A 22994-nucleotide genomic window follows, 5' to 3' on the forward strand; every position below is an offset into this window, starting at 1 on the left:
CCTGATACCTATATTACAAAGGTCATATCAATGCCTGTAACATAGGCTAACCTCAGTAGCTGGATGTAGGAAGTACTTAGTAGATATTAGCCATAAGTAAGGCTTTGAGAGCTTCTCATGAATGATTCATGCCCGGTTACAGAGAGAGAGGGCACAGCTGGCACCATCCAAGGGTAAGTGCCAGGCTGGATGCTCTACCATGGTCTAGCAGGGGAAACTAGCTCAAGGTTGTCAATCACAGCCTAGAGTCATAGAGTCATATCCATCTATTAATATTGACTTCCATGGCCTCTTTCTCTCTTTGGTCCCCATAACTAGAAGTGTTTATTCTGGTGGTAGCCCGTTACGTTGTCTCAGCTGAAGGAAGGCTGTTCCTCAGCACTGGAATGCTTGCCCATGTGTCTACCTGTTCTCCCTGGTGTTCCTTTCACTAAGCCCAGGCCTGCCTGGTCCAGCTCTAGGAGTCTGAAGCCCTGGCTGCCTGAGTAGTGGACCTCAGGAGCAGAGGTTTTCTCTCCTGCCTAACTATCATCCATCCTAGTACAGGCATTCTTCTCTAGAAAGTTCTCCTGAGTGAACAGCAAGGGCAGAGCTGCTTTGCTGATTGGTAGAAGACCCCCAGTGCAGAATCAGCTCACTTCTTGTTTTAAGAACATGTTTTTTCCCTGCATCCTTATAGCCTTTGAAGGAATTAGGTAGGTGTCAGGATGTGATCATCTGATTTCTGTCTTTCCCCTTGAGTTTCCTGTTATCAGGAAGAAGGGACTGAGGGAGGTGGTGTTCAGTAAGTGGATTAAAACCTAGATTTAAGTAAATCTGGAAGACAGAAACCCCACCCTTACCTCCAGTCCAACCAAGAGCAGAGCTGTCCACCCTTGGCTCCAAGAAGAGCCTCTTGCCTTGTAAAGAGGTACACCGGAGGTATGAAGGAACTGATGTTCCTTCTTTGAAGCCAGTGTTGCAAGTGTGGTATTGGGCTCTTTCTATAACATAATACCATGTTCCTATGTAAAATGCAGTACAGGATTCACTGGCCTGTAGGTAGCCATGAGCAATAATAAGTCAGTTGTTTGGGGTCCATGCCTGACAGGAGTCCTCATGACCTAGGGAAGCAGTGTGAACAGAACGCACGGTCTGTCCATTCTTATGATGGGGTTGCACCCTCTTGTACAGGATGGGCATGTGGAATGGGCACAGATGTATCAAACGTTTTTGTCTGAAGAGAGGCTAAATGGTTTTATAGCATTCACAGAGAGGGAAGAAGATGCTTCAGGCTCCTGCTGATGTTTCTTTCTGAGTGGAGGAAGAAGGGGAATATCACATATGGAATGAAGAACTATATGGTGCTCCAAGATTTTTTTTTTTACCTTGACCAGGAAAGGAAGCTTAGACCCAGCTAGATTAGCATGGCATGGAGAAGGAACTCACAAACTCAAGATGGAAGGAGATTCACCTTGGAGCATCTCCTGGGGCTGGGTGGGAAATTCTGATGTTAGTAAACAAGACCTGAGGTCATTCACTGTGGTGTGATATGCCAGGATCAGTCCATGGGCATTTCTAGGAAGGCTAAGATCTTTAAGAAGATCCTTGAACTTGTAGCGTTTGACACGTAGTTACAAGGCACTGGCATTCAGAGGCATTGTAGCTGTAAGATATGCTTATGGAGTGGAGGCCATGACAGTCACCAGCATCTAAAGAATATGTACTCAAAAGGACATATGTAGGTCTCAATAATCTCCTGGTGGAAAATTGGGGTAGTGCTGTGATCTTTGGCTGTGAAATGCCACAAGTTTGGCATTTGGCATCAAAAGGGTGTGAAAGGCTCACCCTTTGACAACAATGCTAGACAGTTTTGGACGCATGCCAGATTTAATTTTTTTTTTATTTATGTTTTGTGAGACAGGGTCTTACTCTTTAGCCCAGGCTATCCTGTAACTGATCATATGTAGCCCAGGCTCTCCTTGAACTTGCGGTCATCTTCCTGCCTCTGCCTCCCTAGTGCTGGGAGTACAGGCCTGTGACAGCACACAGAGCTGTCTAACAGTCGAGTCTCATCACCTCCTCCTCCAGTTCTAAGACCTGGAAGTAGAGATTACTAAGAAGGTTAAGCCTTGTAGAGAGACAGCAGGGATGGGAGAACCCAACATCAAGGTTTGTAAATGCCATTTGTTTCCTGCACCTGTGCAGGTTCCTGTGAGGAGCCCTTGGTTTAGTTTGAAAGAAAACATGGCAGCATAGTGAGGAATCTGGGGGGAGGGAGAGTGAAGACTTGGAGGTGGAAGTTCATGATTCTGAACTGAAGTCCAGCACCAGGTACTGAGCTGCTGAAGTACACTGTTGAATGTTTTATCACCATGCTAGATTTGAAGTCTGGAAGTTCAGACCTCAGAACCAACAGATCAAAACACAGATCCATCCTCTGCTCACATCTTCCCCTTTGATCAAGTGGTGCCCTTACCCATTTCTTGCTAAGCCCCACATCTAGAAATAATATTTTATCTAACCCCCGTTTTTGTTTGTACCTCATTCTTCATATACACAAAATAGTTTCTCCCAGACCATACCCAGACCTCTCCTGGGCTCTGCCTTGTACACTGACTTCTCGGCACATCACTCCTAGCAAGGCAGCCCTCACTGGCCCCTGTGTGCCTCACCCAGTGTGGCTGCAGCTTGCACAGACTCTACCACCCTTGTCTAGCACTGCTGCCCGCTTTGGATGGGCGTGCTTTCTTCCAGTTGGTGATGCTTCCTGCCATAGGTCTTCTGCACTGGCCAGTTCTGTCCGAAGTACATCTTTCACTGATTTTACCCTTCCATCTAAATCCCTGGTTCTTTCTTGACTGCCTTCCACACTTTTAAGAGACTCATGTTCCGACCTCTTACACAGAAATAGCTTCTCCAAAATTCTGTTCTTTGGAGAATAAAACTCCACTCCTAGCTTTGTCTGATTTTAACATGACTTGCTTGTCTCTTCTAGAGAGCAGAGACCTGCTCTGCCTTGTCCACTGTCTTCCCAGTGAGAGGAATGTTATAAATACCTCTGAGCCTAAACCTGCCGCTTAGCTGAGTGTGAGGGCCGACCCCTACTGAGGGAAGCCACTGATGATGCCTGTGGTGGTGATGCCTGTGGTGGTGGCCTTCCTTCTTCTCCCATACTTCCTCTAGAGTCTAATGACTGGTCCTCTCTTCCCTCGCAGCCGCCCCTGCCAGCTGCCTTTTCCATCCACGGTGCAGCAGCATAGCCCCATGTCCTCTCAGACTTCCTCCATCAGTGGTCCTCTGCACTCCGTCTCCCTGCCTCTTCCACTTCCCATGAGCCTGGCGGCTCCACAGCCCCCACCGGCCTCTCCCAGCCAGCCACTTGGACCTGATGCCTTTGCGATGGTGGAGCGAGCCCAGCAAATGGTGGAGATCCTCACAGAAGAGAACCGTGTCCTTCACCAGGAGCTTCAGGGCTGCTATGACAATGCTGACAAGCTCCACAAGGTACGTGACACGCTAAGGTAATTCGGTGGATCCTGGGAAAGAGAGAGGTAAATAATGGGGCCTCATTTGGCGAGAGACCATGAGGTGCTCGGGTTTCATTTCTGAGCCACAAGGATGTATCATAGAGATCTTATAAGTCTGACGGCCTGTGTGGGCACTTCCTGTTTTAAGTGCAAATCAAAGGAAGGAGGATCCTTGGCAGCCATTCTATGAACACCATTCAGGGCACACCAGCCACTCTGGAAGAAACAGAAAGGCCTTGTTGAGGAGCGGGGACAAAGGGAGAAACAACTGCTGTATGAGGAGGCCTAAGGGAAAAATCACATGGTACCAAAGGAACCTGGTCTCTCAGCTCCACCCTGCATAGAGGGCCTGTCTGCTCCAGGGAAGGACTGAAAACAAGGCTCTAGCCTTCTGGTGACCAGGGTGAAGGCACAAGTGCCTCTTGGCCATGGCTTAAGGTCCTGCCATAAGCAGTCACTTGCCATAAGCTTTCAGTCTTTCTTTCTTTCTTTCTTTCTTTCTTTCTTTCTTTTTTTTCTTTTTCTTTTTTTTTTTTTTGTCAGCTTACAAAATAACAAGCTTTAGCCTAACACAATAATATGTTATGTCATGTATGTCATGATGTATGACTTTGCTTATGGTCCTTTTACTCTATAGCATGCTCTCACCTATATCTATTTATGTATCGAGTATTAAATCACATTTTTTTTTTTACCTGTCGGTCTATTGGATGGGCATCTAGGTGGTCCCATATCTTGCCTGTCGTCTCATCCAGTCTGCGCTGTGCTGACAACACTGTGCTAGGAGTTGTAGATGTTGACTTGGAAACACTGCTATACTAGGCTGTTATTATGGCAGTTACAGCTGCTTGCTGATCTGTCTTCACAGTAGGCTAAAGGCTCCCCCATTAGTATTCTTGGTTTGGTAAAATATGAGCAAATAGACTCACATCTGCAGCTTCACTCCAGTTTCTTGCAATTCCTTTCTACGAAGAGGTTTTCTGCTGGGTAGCTTTTCACTTAGGTTGAAGTGCATTAGTTCTCTGTAGAGCTATTTGACAGACAGCATTCAGTAATGAAGCCGAGCCCGGCATGGAGACAGAAGCAGGTTCTCTGGAAAGAATGCTGTGCTTAAAGTCTGGAAGTCTGAGTTTTGGTTGGAAAGCTTGAATTCTCCCCAATCTTAATATCTTCCCATATGAAATTGGAACTTCATTAATCATTATAAATGGTGGGACAAAAATAAGATATTTAGGGGATGGGAGAGATGGCTTAATGGTTACGAGTGCTTCTACAGACGAACTGAGTTCCCAGTACCAATATTGGGTGGTTGGCCATCTGCCTGTAACTCTGGGGGGGATTCAACACCCTCTACTTGACTCCTTGGTTACTGACACACATATGGTGTGTGTGTACATGTGTGTGAGCTCCCATAGAGAGATATGTAAATAATAAGCAAGTAAGTAAATAAAAATCTTTTAAAAGGAATATTTCAGCTATGCTTAGATTTATCCCTTCCTCCTGTTGGCAGTGAGAGACTTTTACAGTGTGATGTTAGACAGCATGACCAGACTTAAGAGACTGTTCTGACAGTGTCACTACAGCTCTTACAGGGCAGGAGGAGGAGGAAGGTGGAGTATATGTGAAGGCTGAGGCACAGAAAGACATCCATGAAGATGCAGCTTCATACTCAGGGTATTGGGCAGACAGCATCACAGAGGCCCTGTCACAAATGCCATTTTAATGCTAGGTCTTTCTTATAGTTTGAAAAAGAGTTGCAGAGTATCTCAGAGGCCTATGAAAGCCTGGTCAAGTCCACCACCAAGCGTGAGTCTCTGGACAAGGCAATGAGAAACAAGCTTGAAGGAGAGATTAGGAGACTCCATGACTTCAACAGAGATCTCCGAGGTATGTCTTGTTCTTTTATGCCATCAACGTCAGGTGTCTTCCTTGGCCATTCCCTGCCTTATTTTTCATTTTGTTACGTGTGTGTGTGTGTGTGTGTGTGTGTGTGTGTGTGTGTGTGTTTACTTCAGAGGATGACTTTTGAGAGTTGGTTTTCTCTTCCTGTTTGAGCCGGGGTCTCATTATTTCTCCTATACTTACTGCTCTAGGCTAGCTGTCTTATGAACTTGTAAGTAATTTTCCTGTCTCTCTAAAAGAGGACTTGGGTTACAGATGCAATCCACTGCATATGGCTTGTCTGTGGGTCTAGGAATTGATCCCAGGCAGCCTGGCCTTCATGGTGAGCCTTTTTTTTTTTTTTTTTTTTTTTTTTAAATCTAGGCAGCCTCACTTTAATTTTTGAGACTGATCTCTTGATGAACCTGGAGCTGGCTCATACAACTAGGCTGACTGGCCATCAAGCAGAAGCCCTGGGGATCTTCCTGTCTCCACTTCCCAGAGCTGGGATTATAGATGCAAGCCACTGTATGCAGCTCTCATATGACTGCTAGGATCAAACTCAAGTCATTATGCTTGTTCAGAATGAACTTTACCGGCTGAGCCATCTTTTCCCAGCCCCCACCCCCCAAGGTTTTTCTTATGATAGCTTGGAGAGTACAGTATTGTTCCTGCCCCCAAACTGCTCATCTTGAGTTCCTACCTGACCACCCCTCTCATCGTACACAGCTCTTGGCATTGTCTGTATTTCTCTGTTGTGTGACGACTTGGGCTTATTTCTCCTTTGATTGTAGATCGACTGGAGACAGCCAACAGGCAGCTGTCCAGCAGGGAATACGATGGGCATGAAGACAAAGCTGCAGAGAGCCATTATGTGTCCCAGAGTAAGTGTGTGTCTGTCCCAAAAGCTGTTATCTTTAAAATATAGGAGCCTGAAGCAAGGCTCATACGAGCTTCTAGTAAGTTTTGTGTTGTTTCCTTTTCGTGAGTTAATTTAACCTGTGACTGACAGTTTCCTCAGTCAGTCAGGGGCAAAGCTGAACTGTCAGACCTCATCTCAGGAATGCTGAGTCTATGCATTAGCTCCTCTTGTGGTTGAAACAAAATACTTGAAAAAAAGCATCTTATGGGAGGAGGTTTGAGAATAAGGTCCATTAAGATAGGAAAGGGTATGGCAGTGGGCATGCAGGACTGCCTGTTGATATGCGGGTAGATCAGGAAACAGAGAAGAGAGTTCTGGCTCGGCTTGCTTTCTCCTTTTTCTCTTTTCGTTGTGTTTGTGTCCCTAGCCCACATTCAGGGATGGTTTCCTTCCTTCGTTATTTCTTTCTGAAAATGCTTAAGACATTTCTTAACCCAATGAAACTGTCCTACAGCTTCTTGCTATTTATTCATTAACCCCTCAGGAAACAAGTGTGGACTCATTATTTCAAGTCAGTCACAGCCCTTCTCTCCAGGAAAGGACAGGATACTTGGTGGTGGCATTTGGTGCTCTGGGTAGGTTGGAGTGCTACCCTGGTGCTGCTTTCCCACATACATTCCATGGGAGTTATCAAACTGTGCATCTCCATGCTTGGTGTCCCAGGAGCCTCTGAGCCCACTTCATCCAGGCGTAGGGGCAGCGTCTTTGTAAGCCTTCAGACTTATAGGGAAAATATTCTTCTAGTAATTTTTGCCATAGGTAAATGATAGCATCAGATGGGTTTTGAAAACCTAGTAGCCAAAGTTTGAATTTCTGCAAACTCACTGCATGAAATGAGCCAGAATTATAAAACTCCAACTGTCATTTTTTTAAAAAAGCTGTTTAGAAAATTGTATTCCAGTATATGTCATAATTCCTAACAACATCATGAGTCACTGTGCATTTCAGCTTAAAAACATTCGGAAACAACAACAGAAAGTTAGCATGTTTGAGAAGTAGTCGTCCATATTCTTATAACAGTGTTCTGACATATTAGTGTATCAAAGCCCTTAAAGTTTTCAGACTAAGAAATAATTGACTAAATTTTGTGATTTTTCAGTAGTTTGGCTTAACATCCTTTCTGTCTCCCAAACTGCCTCATGATTCCACCGTTTTGAGCCCTGTCTTTAATTAAGTTCTGTCTTTGGCAAGGGGTCGCTGGTGCTAGCCATGCTTTGCCTCTCAGGTGATTACCGTGTGCTCCAGAACGTGTCTGTTGATAGTGATAGCATGTATTTGCTGTCTCATCTGAGCTTACATAGGAAAGGTGTGCTGACTGGTTTTATGTCAACTTGACACATGCTAGAATCATTGGAGGGGAGGAAGCCTCAGTAGAGGAAACACCTCCATATGATCTACAGGCAAACCAGTGAGACATTTTCTTAATTACTGACTGATGGGGGAGGGCCCAGCCTATTGCACTTGATACTACCCCTGGCCTGGGGTCCTGGTGCTATAAGAAAGCTGACTGAACAAACCAGAAGGGAGCAAGCCAGTAAGCAGGCTTCCCATGGCCTCTGCATCAGCTCCTGCCTCCAGGTTCCTGCTCTATCTGAGTTTCTGTCCTGACTTCCTTCAATGATGAGCTACAGTGTGGAAGTATAAGACACATAAACCCTTTGTTCTTAAGTTACTTTCCATCATGGTGTTTTATCTCAGCAATAGAAACCCTAACTAGGACAAAAGTCAAGTCCTGTGTGTTATTCACATGGATGGTATTGATACCTTGCTTTTGGATGACCGTGCGTGGGCAGGGGGAGACATGCTGGCTGTGTTCTGTCAGGGTATAAGTCCATATTGTAGTTCATGTTGTTTAATGAGGACTCATTGGGTCTCCCAGCCAAGGCTGAGCTTGGAATAACAGGGTTTGGTGAGCTCACATTCCTGAAGACTTTCATCTCTGGCTCAAAGCTGAAACGTCAGCAGTTAGACATCGAGGGCCCCCTGGATTTATAGGGGTTGGTTTGTTTTGCACAAACATGCTTTGCTATCTTTCAAAGGCATAGACAAAGGCCACAGGCAGTTTTCAACAGCTTAAAGGTATCCCAAGGTTGATGTGTTAAGTAATTGAGTCTAGGCAGAGCATTTCAGACAGATCTGATAACGATGCTCCCTAACCAGTCTTCCCACATGAAGTCTTCACGGGACACCTCCCCTCGTCCTTCAACATTATCAGGATTCAAAATGTTTTTGACCTTCTGGTGGAAGAGCAAATGGCTACATTCAGGATGTTATTCCATATTTACATAGGACCTTTTCCTTAGTAAAACCCATACTGAGGAAATGAGCATGGGCCACAGTTGCAGTGCAGATATCCCCCAGTGTTTGTACTTGCTAGTATCCACAGTGCTGGGAGGTATCATGCATGTGTGTGGACTTGAATGGCTTGTCCCCCAGTCTCAAGAGTTTGAATACTTAAAGTGGTCCTCAGCTAATGGCAGTGTATGGGAGACGGAGAACGTATGTGGCCTTGTTGAAGGAAGTGTGTCACTAGAAGCAGCATTTGAGAGTTGAAAGCCCTTGCCATTTTGAGTTGGCTCTCTCAGCTTTCATAATTTGAGATGTGAGCTGCCAGCTCTTCCTGCTGCCATACCTGTTTCCTGCTGCCACAGTTCTGACCACAGCGTATCCTTCACCCTCGTGAATCATCATGAACTTTTTCTTCTATAAGTTGCCTTGGCTGCGGTGTTTTATGGCAACAATAGCAAGATATCTAATACAGCATGTGACTGAAGTAACAATAATCCCAGTCTCACCCAGCTGTGAACCTGCAAGCTACAGTAGCAACCTGCCTGTGGAGATAATGTCCACAGAAGCAATGACGGTATAAATGTGGTAAGAGCAACCAACCACTCTAAGGCTGCACAAGGTGGAGTGCATACCAGACATTGTGAGGCCAAGGACCTGTGGTTAGACAGGTAACAGACGCCAGGGGAGGCCTATCACAATTATTCTGCTAAAAGAACAGTGCAATAGAATGGCTCCTAATGACAACTGTGGTACCTATAGCTCAGTTCACTATAGGTAGTATCACAACCTTCAGCAGAGAAGCCTTTGATGATTGATTATGGGTTTTGTTCACTTTTTTGTTTTGTTTTTTTTTCAAGACAGTTTCTCTGTGTAGCCCTGGCTGTCCTGGAACTCACTCTGTAGACCAGGCTGGTCTCGAACTCAGAGATCCACCTGCCTTTGCCTCCCCAGTGCTGGGATTAAAGGCGTGCGCCACCACTGCCTGGATGATTATGGTTTTTGTTACCTATGGATTTTTCAAGTAACTGCACTTAATGCCTTCCAGGTCTGATATATTGACTTGCTTTTTAGTTTTATGATACGTTAAGCATAGAGCTAAGTTTAAAACACTATTAAACAGTGCATTCTTCAAAGATGGGTGTGAGTCCACTGTTCATGTGATGCTTTGAAGGCCAATGAGGTAGGCAGGGGAGATAACAAATCAATGAGGGATTAACCTTGAACCAGACAGAAAAGACATTTTAATATAGGGGCATTTTAGTGTTTTCTACTGAGACAGAAGACATCCGTAATGGAGACTAGGACCAGAGAAGCAAGTGATAAATAAGTAGGGGTTGGTGGGCAACTGGGTAGTGGCAGCATGGTGTGGGTATGACCAGAGCACCTAGATGGTAATGCATTACTTACTTTTATCATCACGGTGGCCAAATACATGACAAGAGACAATTTGTGAGAAGAGGGGTTTATTTTTGACCCAGGTTTGAGGGAATAAAGTTCATTATGGTCCATAAGACATGGTGGCAAGAACATAAAATGGCTGATTGCATTCAAACAGTCTGGAAACAGTAAGAAGACTTGGATACAAACCTTGAGTACCACCCTTGAGTGACCAACTGTCTCCACTTACGTCCTATCTCCTGAAGGTTCTCCAGTGTCCTCAAATAGCATAACCAAGTGTTCAATTTCTGTTCAAACCACGACAGATGATCACCCTTATTAATAAAATGCAGGAAGTATAAGTTGAGGTCAGACAAGTTAAAGTTGAGTCATCCCTTGCATCTGTAACCTCGTGAACAGCTGTAATGAAAGATGCAGAAATGTGCAGAAGGCTGGATGGGAGGTGCACTCCACCAGGCTTTCATTCAGGGTATGGATACAGAACGACAGGCATGGATTACCACATCTCTGCCTACTTATTACCACGTTCTGTTATTCGAGTATTCTCTAGTATTAAAACAAAAGAGAACAAAGGTCATCAAACCCTAGTCATTGTAACCTCAATGTCACCCATTCAAGGAGCAGCATCCTTTTCAAATGAGTCCCTGGAGACTCTAGCAGTTGGTTCAGAGAAAGGCAAGACAGCCTAACATTAGTCATGGCACATGGATGCAGTGCTGAGAATAAGGGCTGGGGTGTAGGGCTGACAACCACCATGGCTAATGCAGAAAGAGGATAAGACGAGATATATAGTAAGAAGCTTTGTGCGTTTTGCTTGGTGTCATCCATGATGTAAAATGTGTAAGCCTGACGGGACATCCAGACATAAATGGACACACGCACACAAATACTAAAAACTGAACTCTGCTCTTCATGGTTGTCACTGAGTTCTGAAGGCCAAGGTGGGAGCTACACAGGTCTGCTGGGCTCTGCTTAGTCATGAAACTTGTTGTTTCTCTGGAGGTTCAGTGCACAGGAATTTGGGGATCTTGAGGAAACCCCTTCCTGTCCCCTAATGATTGTCACCAGAGGAATTCGGAACTTTGCTTTATGGTTTTTCTCTCTGTTTTTCCAGAGTTTTACAGACTGTAAGATGACAGTGTCAAAGGCAAATTGTTACTGAAGAGTAAGACTATAGGCTATCGGTTATGTGAACAGCCTTCTTTGTCCTTTAGCTTAATTGAGGTCCCCACTTTCCATCCATCCGTCCGTCCGTCCGTCTGTCCATCCATCCATCCATCTGTCTATCCATCTGTTCATCCATTCATCCATCTGTCCATCTGTCCATCTATCTATCCATCCATCCATCCATCCATCCATCCATCTGTCCATCCATCCATCTGTTCATCCATTCATCCATCTGTCCATCTATCCATCCATCCATCCATCCATCTGCCCATCCATCCATCTGTCCATCCATCCATCCGTCTATCTATCTATCTGTCTGTCTGTCTGTCTATCTATCTATCTATCTATCTATCTATCTATCTATCTATCTATCTATCTATTATCTCCATATCCATCCATCTCTGTTTCTCGACTCACACCCACTAAAGGCTGCTTACCACAAAAGCACATCGCCTGGGAATATCTATCAATCTTAGTTACAACTTCTCAGTCATTAGAACCTTTTTTTTTTAAGACTTATCGTATTTATATGAGTACACTGTAGCTGTCTTCAGACACACCAGAGGAGGGCATCGTATCTCATTACTGACGGTTGTGAGCCACCACATGTAGCTGGGACTTGAACTCAGGACCTCTGGAATAGCAGTCAGGACTCTTAACCACTGAGCCATCTCTCCAGTCCTAGAACTTTTTTTTTTTTTTTGTCATTTCTTTATGAAAATTAATGACCACAAATTTCTGTCTGTTTCAGTCTAGGAAGCTAAAAATAAACTATTAGATATGGTGGAAGCTAGGGTTGAAATTTCATCTTACTGACTTTTTAAATGACCATGCCTTGTGGCATTTTTGGATAAAGGGCACCTGACTAGCTGGGCATGTGTGCTATCCTAGAATGTAATAAGTCATATGTGAGACCTGCACAAGGGTCTCCACACCTTGCCAGCTTTCAGGGGAGCAAATTCTCCAAGCATGCCTTCAAAGCTTGCTTGTCCATGTTGTATTTTAAAGCTAGACCATTCAAGGGCTTCATCCACTTGGTTTAACACTGGCAGGCAACCCTGAGACAGTCAGCCTTTACAGAAACTAGAAGAGCGTGTCTGCAGGGTGGCTGTTGATATTCAAAGGAGTCTTCCCCCAAGTGTAAAAATAAATGGTAGTCAATTCAAACTCTGATCGTCCACCCCTTGTGAACAGAGCTGATCAAGGAAGGCTGCTAGTCACATTTGGATGTCTAGCTGCCTCCAGGAAGCATGCATGATTTTCACATTGATGGTTTTACAGTTGTTGTTTTGCTTGGCATTAACAGTGATAGAGTTGAAAATTGAGCTGCTTTGTGTGGGTTCATATTCCTTCCTCTGTAGTAAGCTAGACAGATGGAGGAAGCAGATCATTATTTCAGCTTCATGTGGCCTCAGGGAGCCCTCGCAGACACAGGAAGCCTGCAGCCTAACTCAAACGGCAGCTCCTTAGGGAAGCCTCATCTGAGATGGCAATTTCTTAGGGACGCCTTCTGAGGGAGTTGGCTCTTCCTGGTATACACTCCAGGCATGTGCTCCATCCTCCCTCTGCCTACACGCATCAGAAGTGTAAATTAGTAATGGCTTATATAACCATCTCAGTCTCCCACTGCCTAGTCCACTCGGTAAAAGCGTAGGTCTGATCTGCCATCTCCACCATTATACCCCTGTGTTTCCAGAACCTGCCACTTAGAGGCACTTAGTAAAACATTTACTCGGTTCCCAGTGAAATGGCGGCCATGACTTTTCATTTAAACTAGTAGTTAGATGCTATTTGCTGTGAACTCTTGTGTTCTAGGCCATGACAAGCACACTGCTTCTGTTGAAGGATGGGTGGGACAGAGCTCAGGCTTTGAAGCAACAAATGCTTAGCTCGACAGCGAGAGCCCCAAAGCACCTACAGATGATTCCTGAACAAACGGATGGAGCCATGCTCCAGTAAAACTTGTTTACAAATAGAACAGGCCATGGGCTGGACTTGACCTGCAGATCATAGTTTACTACCCTCACTTCCCACCATGGTGAGAAAGAGAAAGAAGAGAGGAGGGGGAAGGGAGGAAGCAGTGGCAGAAGCTGCAGGGCTGGGATATGGGTAAAGTTAATATAGCAGGTGCTTGCCTAGCATGCTCAAAGTCCTGGCTTCTCTTTCCTGGAGCAAGGGTGTGTGTGGCACTGCCAGACACCATATTGAAACTATTTGCTCCAGTGTCCTCGCTTGTCAACTGGCTGACAGGAAGATGAAAGAGCCTCTGTTGTGAAGCTCTTGGCTTGGTGTCTGGGGCATGGTGAGTCTCTGGGAATATTTATTAACTTTCATTAACCAAAAGTCTGTTAAGCACAGGATGACAAAATGAGCATCTTCGATGGTTGTTTTAACCCTCAGGATGGTCCTGCGAAATCCATCCTGTTTGTTTCTCAGATGGGATGGAGGGTCTAGCCTTACTGTACCTACCGTTCGTTAAAGGTGTGCAATCAGACCAGGCTGGCCCTGCTGACATAACTTGCTATTTTCAAGAGTAGCTCAGTTAAGTGAGAAGGACATCCCAGTAGATGCCAGGCACCATGGGATTCATTCTGCCTCAGCTGGCAGCAGGCCTCAGGCACAGACCTTTGGTCCTGCCCTTCATCTCCTTACCCACAGTGCTAAGTGCATTCCGTTTCTGTGCTCCATTCCTGTGTGGCCTGCTGGCCTCTTCCTGGTGACTGATGTGCGGCCTCAGCCATTTCCTCACCATGCCCCACAATCAAACCCATGTTTTCTGCTCCTTTGGTGAGATGCTCTTTCAGGTGCTTCTCTGCTCAAGGTGCTGGTCCTCAGTGCCTGAGAGCTACTTTTGGTTGCATTCATGAGTGATTGCCCATGAGAAGAAATGTTCGCTGAATGAATGCACCCACTACAGCGTGCAGGCGTGATGTTAGAGAGTCTGCTGAACCCGCCATTGGAGCTACATGCCCCCTTTCTATAAATATGAAATCTGTACATGCTTCTGTCAGTTACCTTTGATCAGTTGTTCTGATTTGCTTTCTCTTGCTGTGATAAACACCATGACCAATAGCACCTTGGGGGAAAAATGTTTATTTGGCCTCCAGGGGAACAGAGGAAGTCAGGGCAGGAACCTAGAGGTAGGAACTGAAGCAAGAGACCAAGGAGGAGGATGCTCACTGGCTTGCTCCCCCTGGCTTGCTCCCTCTGCTTTCTTATAACACAGGACCACCTGCCCAAGGATGGCACTGCCTACACTGGGATGGGCCCACCTACATCAGTTACCAATTAATTAAGAAAATATCCCATAAACCTGCTTACAGGTTGATGCAATGAGGGCCTTTTCTCAGTCAAAGCCCCTCCTCCCAGATGGCCCTGGCTCTGTAAAGTTGATGATAGAGTAACCTGTATATTAATCATGATGGTTTTCTCTAGTTTGAGTGGCTTCTTTAGGATTTAATAGTTTAACCAATTCCTTCCTTATTTTTGGTTATGATCTAGGCATACAGATTCTAGACTGAGCCAAACCTCCAGCCAGCCTTCTACTTTTTCTCTTGAGGCAGGACTTTACCAAGTTGTCCAGGCTAGCTTTGAAGTCACCGTAGCCCAGTCAGGCCTTCAGCTTCCTAGGTGTCTGGGATCCCAGGCCTGCACCACCCAGCCTGGCTCCTTTATTCTTACATTGTCCGATTCTTTCCAGCATTTTCATACTGTGGAAAGCATATCTGTATGATACATGTGTGAAATGAAGATACTGCTTTTGCAGCAAGAAACGCATTTTCCATAAGAAGCACTTGTCCTGTGACACTGCGGACTTCCTGTTCACTGGAAGGCTGATCAGGAAGGGGGAGAGAGGTGGCTAGGTCACAGTCCCACCTGCAAAGGCCTGTGATCATCTTCTTTTGTTTAATGGGAGAACGGCTTTCCTAAAGCTGAAATTCCTATCCCATCTAGATGGGACTAGAGGAAAATCTGGGGCCCTTCATAAAGGAAGGTGGTCAGGCTGGACCCTAGAGCTCCCCTGTCGTGCTGCAGTGGGAGAGCTCCTCTCTTGCGACCTTGCTTTATTCTCTGAATGGGAAATTTAATACTATTGCAAGGGGTGCCTGCCCTTTCATCTGAGGCTTGGAAGATGCAAGCAGGGGAGGTCGGGAGCATAAAATGAAATCATACAGGACTTAATTGTGAGTATTAAAGTCAGTGTCGTAGAAAAGTGAGTCCAGGAGAATTGGGGGGGGGGCTGTTGGCTCCTGTGTATACTTCCCTCTTCCTTCTTGCTGTGCCGGGATCAATCCTGGAAACTTGTGCATGCTTAGACCATGCTCTCCCACTGAGATGTGATCCATGGAAGCATGTCATGAGAGTTAAGGGTGGGCTTAAGACAGTCCTTACATCAGTCACTCACCCTCCACCACTGCCAAGCAGCAGCAGCAGCAGCGTCTCTCTGCCATTTGCACGGTTCTATCTTCAGTCCTTGCCAGATGTAGCCTGCTAGTGAGCCCCAGGCCAAGCACTTCCTGATGGGGCTCGCTCTGTTTGTTTTCTCCCTTCCAGACAAAGAATTCTTGAAGGAAAAAGAAAAGTTGGAAAAGGAGTTGGCAGCAGTGCGCACAGCGAGTGAGGACCATCGGAGGCATATTGAGATCCTGGACCAGGCTTTGAGCAATGCCCAGGCCAGAGTGATCAAGCTGGAGGAAGAGGTGAGGGCAGCGTGGGGGAGGAGTAGAGCCCAGAGGACCTTCCCTGTGGCTCCTGACCCAACTGCTTTAATCAGAGCTGCTTACAAGTCAGAGTCAGAGAATTGTGGGACACAACCCAGATGCAAATGAATAAAAAGTTTATCCATCATGGAACCAGGCAGAATGTGAGAGACAGGTATTAATAACATCGTCCAAGAGCCCACAGGTAGGTAGGTAGGTGCCCAGTGCTGCAAATGATTGGCAGGACCAGAAAGAAGCCACTGGTGTCTTTAAAAAAGAGTCCCTGTGCCCCATCTTTGGGCTCCTGATTCTAAGGTAAAGGACTGGTGCAGTGGTACTCACCTCACCCACTTTGGCCTCCTGGTTGACTGTGTGGTACCCCACATCCCCAAGCCTGGATATGATGATTTAGTACTTTATGATGAAGCCAACTTTCTAGCTTTCCTTTGTAGCTGCATTGACTGTCCCTTTAACCCCAACAGAGGAATCAGAAGAACCCTGTATGGGGCTCACCCTGAGGACTCTGAGCTAAGCAGAGGAGGACAGGTGTTACCTCCAGGGCTGTGCTTGTCGCTCCCTGAAGAGGTGCCTGACATGTCTGTAATGGGGACAACCTAAGCACACATCATCTTGGCAAGTAGATGCCAGAAGTCTGGAGGACAGCAAAGGAACACATCAATACTTAACCTGGCCCTTGGCACAGAGAGCAGCAAGGACCAGGCCCCTTGGGTACATTTTATCCCTGCAAGTCGTGTGTAAAAGGTCAAATGCTAATACTAGCAGGATAATCCTGAGTGGCAGCCAAGAGCATCTGCTTTGTCATAGAAAATGCCCTTTGACCTTTCAGGCAGGAGGTCTGCTCTGAGCAAGGGAGGCCTGGATACCCCCATATCATTGTTCTTGGTGAAATAACTTCTTGAGGCCTCCTCTCTGTGCCTGGAGCTGAAGAAAGTTCTATGTTGTAGACTTTTATTGTTACCTTTTAAAATGTAGTATTATGCATGCATGGGGGCAGAGCACACTTGTCCCAGCATGCATGTGGAGCTCAAGGGACAACTTTTGTGTGAATTCCAGGACTGAACTCAGGTTGGCAGGCTCACACAGCAGGCTGCCACTGCAGGCTCACACAGTAGGCTCACACACCAGGCTGGCACAGCAGGCTCACACACCAAGCTTACACACCAAGCTTACACACCAAGCTTACACACCAGGCTTACACATCAGGCTCACACAGCAGGCTAGCACTGCAGATTCACACAGCAAGCTGGTACAGCAGGCTCACAAAGCAGGCTGGCACAGCAGGCTTGTACAGTGGGCATCTTTAGCCGCTGAGCCATCATGCCAGTGAAAGTCATTTATGGGACCTTGACAGGACTGGTAACCATCATGGTTCCTGTCATTAATTTCTAAGCCCTGTCATGGTCTTTTCTTGGCTTCCCTTGCATTTGACTGTGTTTGGCTGTATTTGGCTGTGTTTGGCTGGATGACTCAGGTACTTGGCTTTGTTCCCACTCCATGTTCTTTTATTGTTTTAAATTTAAATTTTATTTTATGCATATTGTTTTGTCTGCATATGGGATTCTAGTCATAGATAGCTGTTAGCAGCCATCTGGGTGTTGGGAATCGAACCCAGGTCCTCTGGAAGAACAGTCAGTGCCCTTAACCACTGAGATACCTTTCCAGCCCTGTACTCCCTGTTGTTATGCAGGTTTCTTTGGAAGGGTTTTGATTCAGCCTCAGTGTCTTAAAATATTCTCCTTGCACTAGTTTAACAGGGTTGTAGAGCCAGGCCTCTGGTAGCGTGACATACAAGCTTCCCAGCACACCAGCTGTGTGACTGTGACCAAGTCATTTGGCCTCGTTGCCTTCAGCTTTCTCATCCCCTGTGTGGAAGTAGAATAGGATGTTGTTCCTTATTGTCCTCAGGAAGATTAGATGAGATGCACTTATGGAGCAAAATGCCTGGTGCAGTAGTACTCCCAAAACGCCAGCTAATAGAATGGCTGTCATGAAGCATCCTCACTGGGGAATGCTTCTTGCCGGCCTTAAGGTTGAAGCAGATACAGGGGTGGCTCCACACACTCAAGGATCTTGTAGATTCTCAGGGACACTACTCCTTCATGTAACATTACACAGCGAGTGCCTGTTGGGTGCTGGCACTGCTCACTCTGTCCAGCAGAGACATAGACATACACATTTCATGGTGGCTGCATCCTCAGAGTGCTGCATGCAGTGGTAAGAATGCCTGGCGGGTCACATGAAGCATCTGCTTCAATGAGCCCGTAAGCTCAGGAACCTGCCTAGTAGACAGGTTCCACTCAAAAGCCTGTTTATGTAAACAATCAAAAGCACCCTGAGAGAAAATCATCCAACAGTCAGGTACAGCTGTCGCTTCCTGGAACAATCAGAAGGCCTCTGTCTTATTGTGGTGACTCTGGTAGGGTGAGCAGATGTAGGCAAGGCTCATGGCAGACCCGCTGCACAGCTAGAAGCCTACCTCAGCAGCAGTCTGCCCAGCCAGGCATGTCGCAGCCTGCTGTGTGACAGTGCCTCAGCGCACTGCTGAGTCACTAATAAAGCATCTATCTGTTCCACCAGGTGCAAAGAGACAGGAAGACAGCATCCGGTGTCCTCTTGCACAGCGCCAGATCCAGGAAATGTTTTGGCCTGATTTCTTGGCCCCAGTTGATTTCCAGGAAGCAGGAAAAACACCTGGATTTATTGCTTATGAACCAGACTCCCAGAACAGACAGGGCTTTAAGTCCTCAGGGTTAGGCTTGGCACTGCGGGTCATGACCCTAGATCCATACCTGATGGTGTGTTTATGTAATCCTTTAACATTGTTTCCACTTCCTTACTCATTCCCGCAGGCGCTCCCTGTATCCTTCCTGTCCCTTCAGAGAGCTACTCAGCTGCAGAGGAGAAAGTCGCTAGAAACTGCTGAAGTGAGACTATTTCTCTGTTCACCAGCAGATGTACAAATGGGTGCTCCTGTGTGCACACATACATACAAAACATGCGTACATATGTAATTCCTCCAGTGTAGAAATAATTGTAGCATATTTGTTACATGTTGTATTTTTTTATTAATTTTGTCACATATTGCTTTTTTTATAGAAATTTTTTTTATTTAGTAGAGAAAATTAAGAAAATAATAAATTTCTTGTTGTTCTTGCAGAAATGGCTAGTCTACCGTAAACATGACAAATACTTCAAGGGTTTTCCCTCATCTTTTTTTGCCCTTTTGGATCTATGTATACATAGGTAGAAAATATGGTTGTGATAATGTAAATAACTTCTGGTTTAGGATTTCATTAGACTTTAGAGACTAGGCATTTCTATACACTAAAAGCTTTTTATTAATCTCCTTTCCAATGGCTTCAGGTGCTACGATTATAAACCAGTAATGAGTCAGAGAGGACTGAGGTGTTCACATGACCCAGTGCAGGCACAGAAGAGGGCCTTCCACCCCCAGCCCCAGGCCACCTTGCTGTTCCTGCCATAGGCTCCTGCAGGATGGAGAGCGGTGGTGCACACACCTGCAATTCAGCTGGGGTCTCCAGCTTGTCTCCCAGCCCAACTACAGTAGTCAGTGGTGTCCACTCTACACTGTTTCACTGTCTCCCCTCAGTTACGAGAGAAGCAAGCCTATGTGGAGAAGGTGGAGAAGCTGCAGCAGGCCCTGACCCAGCTGCAGTCTGCGTGCGAGAAGCGAGGGCAGATGGAGCGCAGGTTGCGGACCTGGCTGGAGAGGGAGCTGGATGCTCTGAGGACACAGCAGGTGAGCGACGGGCTGTGGGACTGGTGAATCAGATGGAATGGCTTACAGATTTACCCAGCAGCCTCCCGAGGGCCATCCAATGGACTCTGCACCTAGATGGCCTCCATAGGGACTGGAGTCTCTGAGTTGAGACTAGAAAGTAGGGAATGCATTTTAGGTGACCTTACATAGGGGACATCGACTTATTAGGCCTGCAGGACAAAAACACGGAGGCAGAGGAGGAGGACATGTAAAAGAGAGAGAGGGCCTTGAAAGTGTTGCAAAGCCAGGGCAACTAGGTACAGCTATGGAGGGAGTAGTCTGCGGGGTGGTTTCTGATGAAACAATGGCCCTAACTATGGAAGGCAATTGGCCAGATGGAGAGAGTGGCTTCTTCCTATAGTCAGTGGAGAGCAAGCACCTGGGAAGAGGTTCAGGGTAGGGGAGCCTGCAGTGGACCAGAGAAGAGCCCTTAAGAAGGCTAGTGGTAGATTAGGGGCTCCCCTGAAGTCTAAAGTGCTAACCCAAGGGAGCCAAAGAGGAGCTGCAAATAAGGGAAAATAGGGGTCACAGTGATCAATCAGTTATTTGAGGAAAGAACTCAGAGCCCCCTGTAGTAAGACTGGCCATGAACTGGTCATGATGCAGTTCCTCCTGCTTCTCTGCTGGTGACAGCTGCTTGTGAAACTCAGCTGTGAGGAATCACAGACAGGAACATAGCCAGCCCAGGCACCAACATGTCTCAGCAAAGAGAATTCCTGCAGGAAATACTGGTTCAGGCAAGCCAGAGGAGGCTCCTGCCTCAGATGCTCTGAGGCTCGCTTGGCTTTCTAAGGAGATGAGCGAGCTCTCTCTGCAGCTGCCAGGGATATGCACCGCAGGCTCCATGAAATCATCTACTGTGTAGAGCAGAGTGGTCGTGGCTGCACTTGAAAGCATACCCTTGGGTCAGCTCAGCCCCAGTGCATGGCTGGTCTATGCATTCTCCTCTGGAAGAGGGCCCTTGGCTGAGGAAGACAGTGCTGCCAACAGTTTCCAAAAAATGAAGAAGAATTCATCCCTGGCCTCCCCGTCTTTTCCCCATGGCAGGTTCTGGTTTGTGAGGGAAGGCCTGTCTTCCTCTGGTTCCTGGGTGCTCAGGCGGCACAGGACAGAGCCTGTCCTCCAACAGCCAGTCTCTGTTGCTCAGCTACTGAGACCTCCATCTCCCCACCGAGGGCAATGCTGGTACCCAGATGGTAGGCCTTAAGATCTCTGGCTGGCAAAGTGAGCTGAACTAGAGCCAGGAAGAATGTGCTTTTCCAGTCAACATGCTCCATCCCTGTGGTTAGATGACCTGTCTGTGGATCTTTTACTCTGGGAGCTGTGAGAATAGACTCAACTGTAAATAAAGAAGGACCATGAGACTGGAATCCTACACACACGCTCACCCCACACACATCCATCCCTGCACACACTCTCCTCCTATCCATCCTACACATACATGATTACCCCTACACAAGCTCACCCCTAACACATTCACCCCATACGTAGTCACCCCCTAGGCACATTCACCCCTGCCCACATACATGATCTCCATGTGCACACTGATGCCCCAACATACATGGTCACTCCCTGCACATGCTTGCCTCCATTCATGCTCATTCCCTGCACATCACATACTGATCCTCACATACACTCCCATGCATGCCTCCCACCCCACTGCTCCTCCCCTGGACAAGCTCACTCCCATGATAGCTCACTTCCATGCATTCCTGCCCCATGCCTCCTCACGCCAGTATGAACAGCGTAACTCAATTCTCTCATCTATAAGACAGGGGAAGCATATTAGGCTTATCTTGTATTTGCAGCTGCAGTTAAGAACTGTACAGGGTTCAGACTGTAGCTCAGTGGTTGAACGCTTGCTTAGGGTGCATGACACCACAGGACACTTCTGCCTCCTGCCCCCTCAAACTTACTCACCCCAAAACAGATGACAGAGTGTGTCAGAGGGAAGACAGGACAAGGGGAAGTTGGGTTAGGTAAACCCAAGTTAAGGAAGAAGTCTAAATCTTGACTCTTCCCAGTCCCGGAGACATCCAAATAGCATGCACTCTATTTCCTCTTACTGAGAGAGGAATGGCCATCCCCTGCCTTAAAAATGTTCACCTTCCCTTGTATCACCTCATTGCTTCTCTGTCTTAGGCCTCCAGCAGGGCAGGGCCTGGTACCTTCTTCCCAGGTGACAGTCTGCCAGCTAGAACCTGTAGTTTGGGGCATCTTCCTCTACTTCCTATGCTCTACTTTCTGTTTTTAATCTCCCAGTACGAGAGAAGGCAGGCTGAAATGGCTCCTTGCAATTCTAGAGAAAGCACCCCAAGGCCAGGACTTAGTCTCTTTCTCACAATTGTAGTGTTAACTGCGTGGTTTACATGCCATGTGAAGCCAGACCTGAATTTGAAACCCAGCTCTGCTACGCATTGGCTGGAGGCATCAAATCGTGAATACAGTCTCGCAGGGCCCTAATCTCTGCGTGCAAAACTGGAAGAATATGTGTTCTATAAAGCCATGTAGGTGTTAGATGAAACGGAGGCACATGGAGGTGGCATGGGGCTGGGACCCGCTGAATCAGGGTCGCTCATGTTAGAGAGAGGGAACCTGGCCTGGCTGGTGCTGATGTGAGACAGTGCAGGACGCAGGAACTGAGTGTCGCTCAACAGGTAGCAGCAGACTGGGCTGTGATCAGTCTTGTGACCCATTTAGAACATCGTGATATTGTATCTACATCTCCAGAAACATGGAAATGGCCAGCCAGTCAATCTCCCGGAATATAATGCTCCTGCCCTCATGGAGCTTGTACGGGAGAAGGAGGAGCGGATCCTAGCCCTGGAGGCCGACATGACCAAGTGGGAGCAGAAGTACCTGGAAGAGAGCACCATCCGGCACTTTGCCATGAGTGCGGCTGCCGCTGCCACAGCTGAGAGGTAAGAGGTGACCCCAGGGATTCCGGGCTTCAGACAGATGGGGCTGGGCACAGTGGCTGACAGTGGAATCCCTGAGGAATTCACAAACAGCCTGGGCTAGAGCTAACTTTTGTCTTAAAAACAAATGAAAATTTTAGGGGGCATAAGGAGGTCCAGAGAGGACTCTCCCAGGGAGCAGTATCTACATTTTTTTTAATTTATACACTTTATTATTAAAACGAACAAACAAACAAACAAAACAAAACAAACAAACAAACAAACAAAAAGCCTTGCAAATAAAAACATCACACAGAAAGGCTAACCAGATCCAAAGTCCATACACTAAGTGAACTTCTATACAATTAGAATTGGTATGTAGAATAGAAAGCCAGGGAACTTTATATTATATTTTATATTTTTAGTATC

The 22994-nt window shown here is 46.6% G+C and overlaps 1 protein-coding gene across 8 annotated transcripts in view; it reads left to right on the top strand.

The window, feature by feature from the left end:
- The window catches only part of Amotl1 (angiomotin like 1), a 111174-nt gene that overhangs the window by 80298 nt on the left and 7882 nt on the right, over window positions 1-22994 (top strand). For all 8 annotated transcript variants that reach the window (XM_076926046.1, XM_076926050.1, XM_076926049.1 and 5 more), the window contains 6 exons: window positions 3198-3486; window positions 5252-5396; window positions 6185-6274; window positions 15721-15866; window positions 19498-19647; window positions 22399-22589. In XM_076926046.1, the coding sequence (XP_076782161.1) occupies window positions 3198-3486; window positions 5252-5396; window positions 6185-6274; window positions 15721-15866; window positions 19498-19647; window positions 22399-22589 (1011 nt within the window). The remainder of the gene's footprint in view (window positions 1-3197; window positions 3487-5251; window positions 5397-6184; window positions 6275-15720; window positions 15867-19497; window positions 19648-22398; window positions 22590-22994) is intronic.

This window comes from Arvicanthis niloticus, chromosome 27, assembly GCF_011762505.2.
Source record: "Arvicanthis niloticus isolate mArvNil1 chromosome 27, mArvNil1.pat.X, whole genome shotgun sequence".
NCBI lineage: Eukaryota > Metazoa > Chordata > Mammalia > Rodentia > Muridae > Arvicanthis > Arvicanthis niloticus.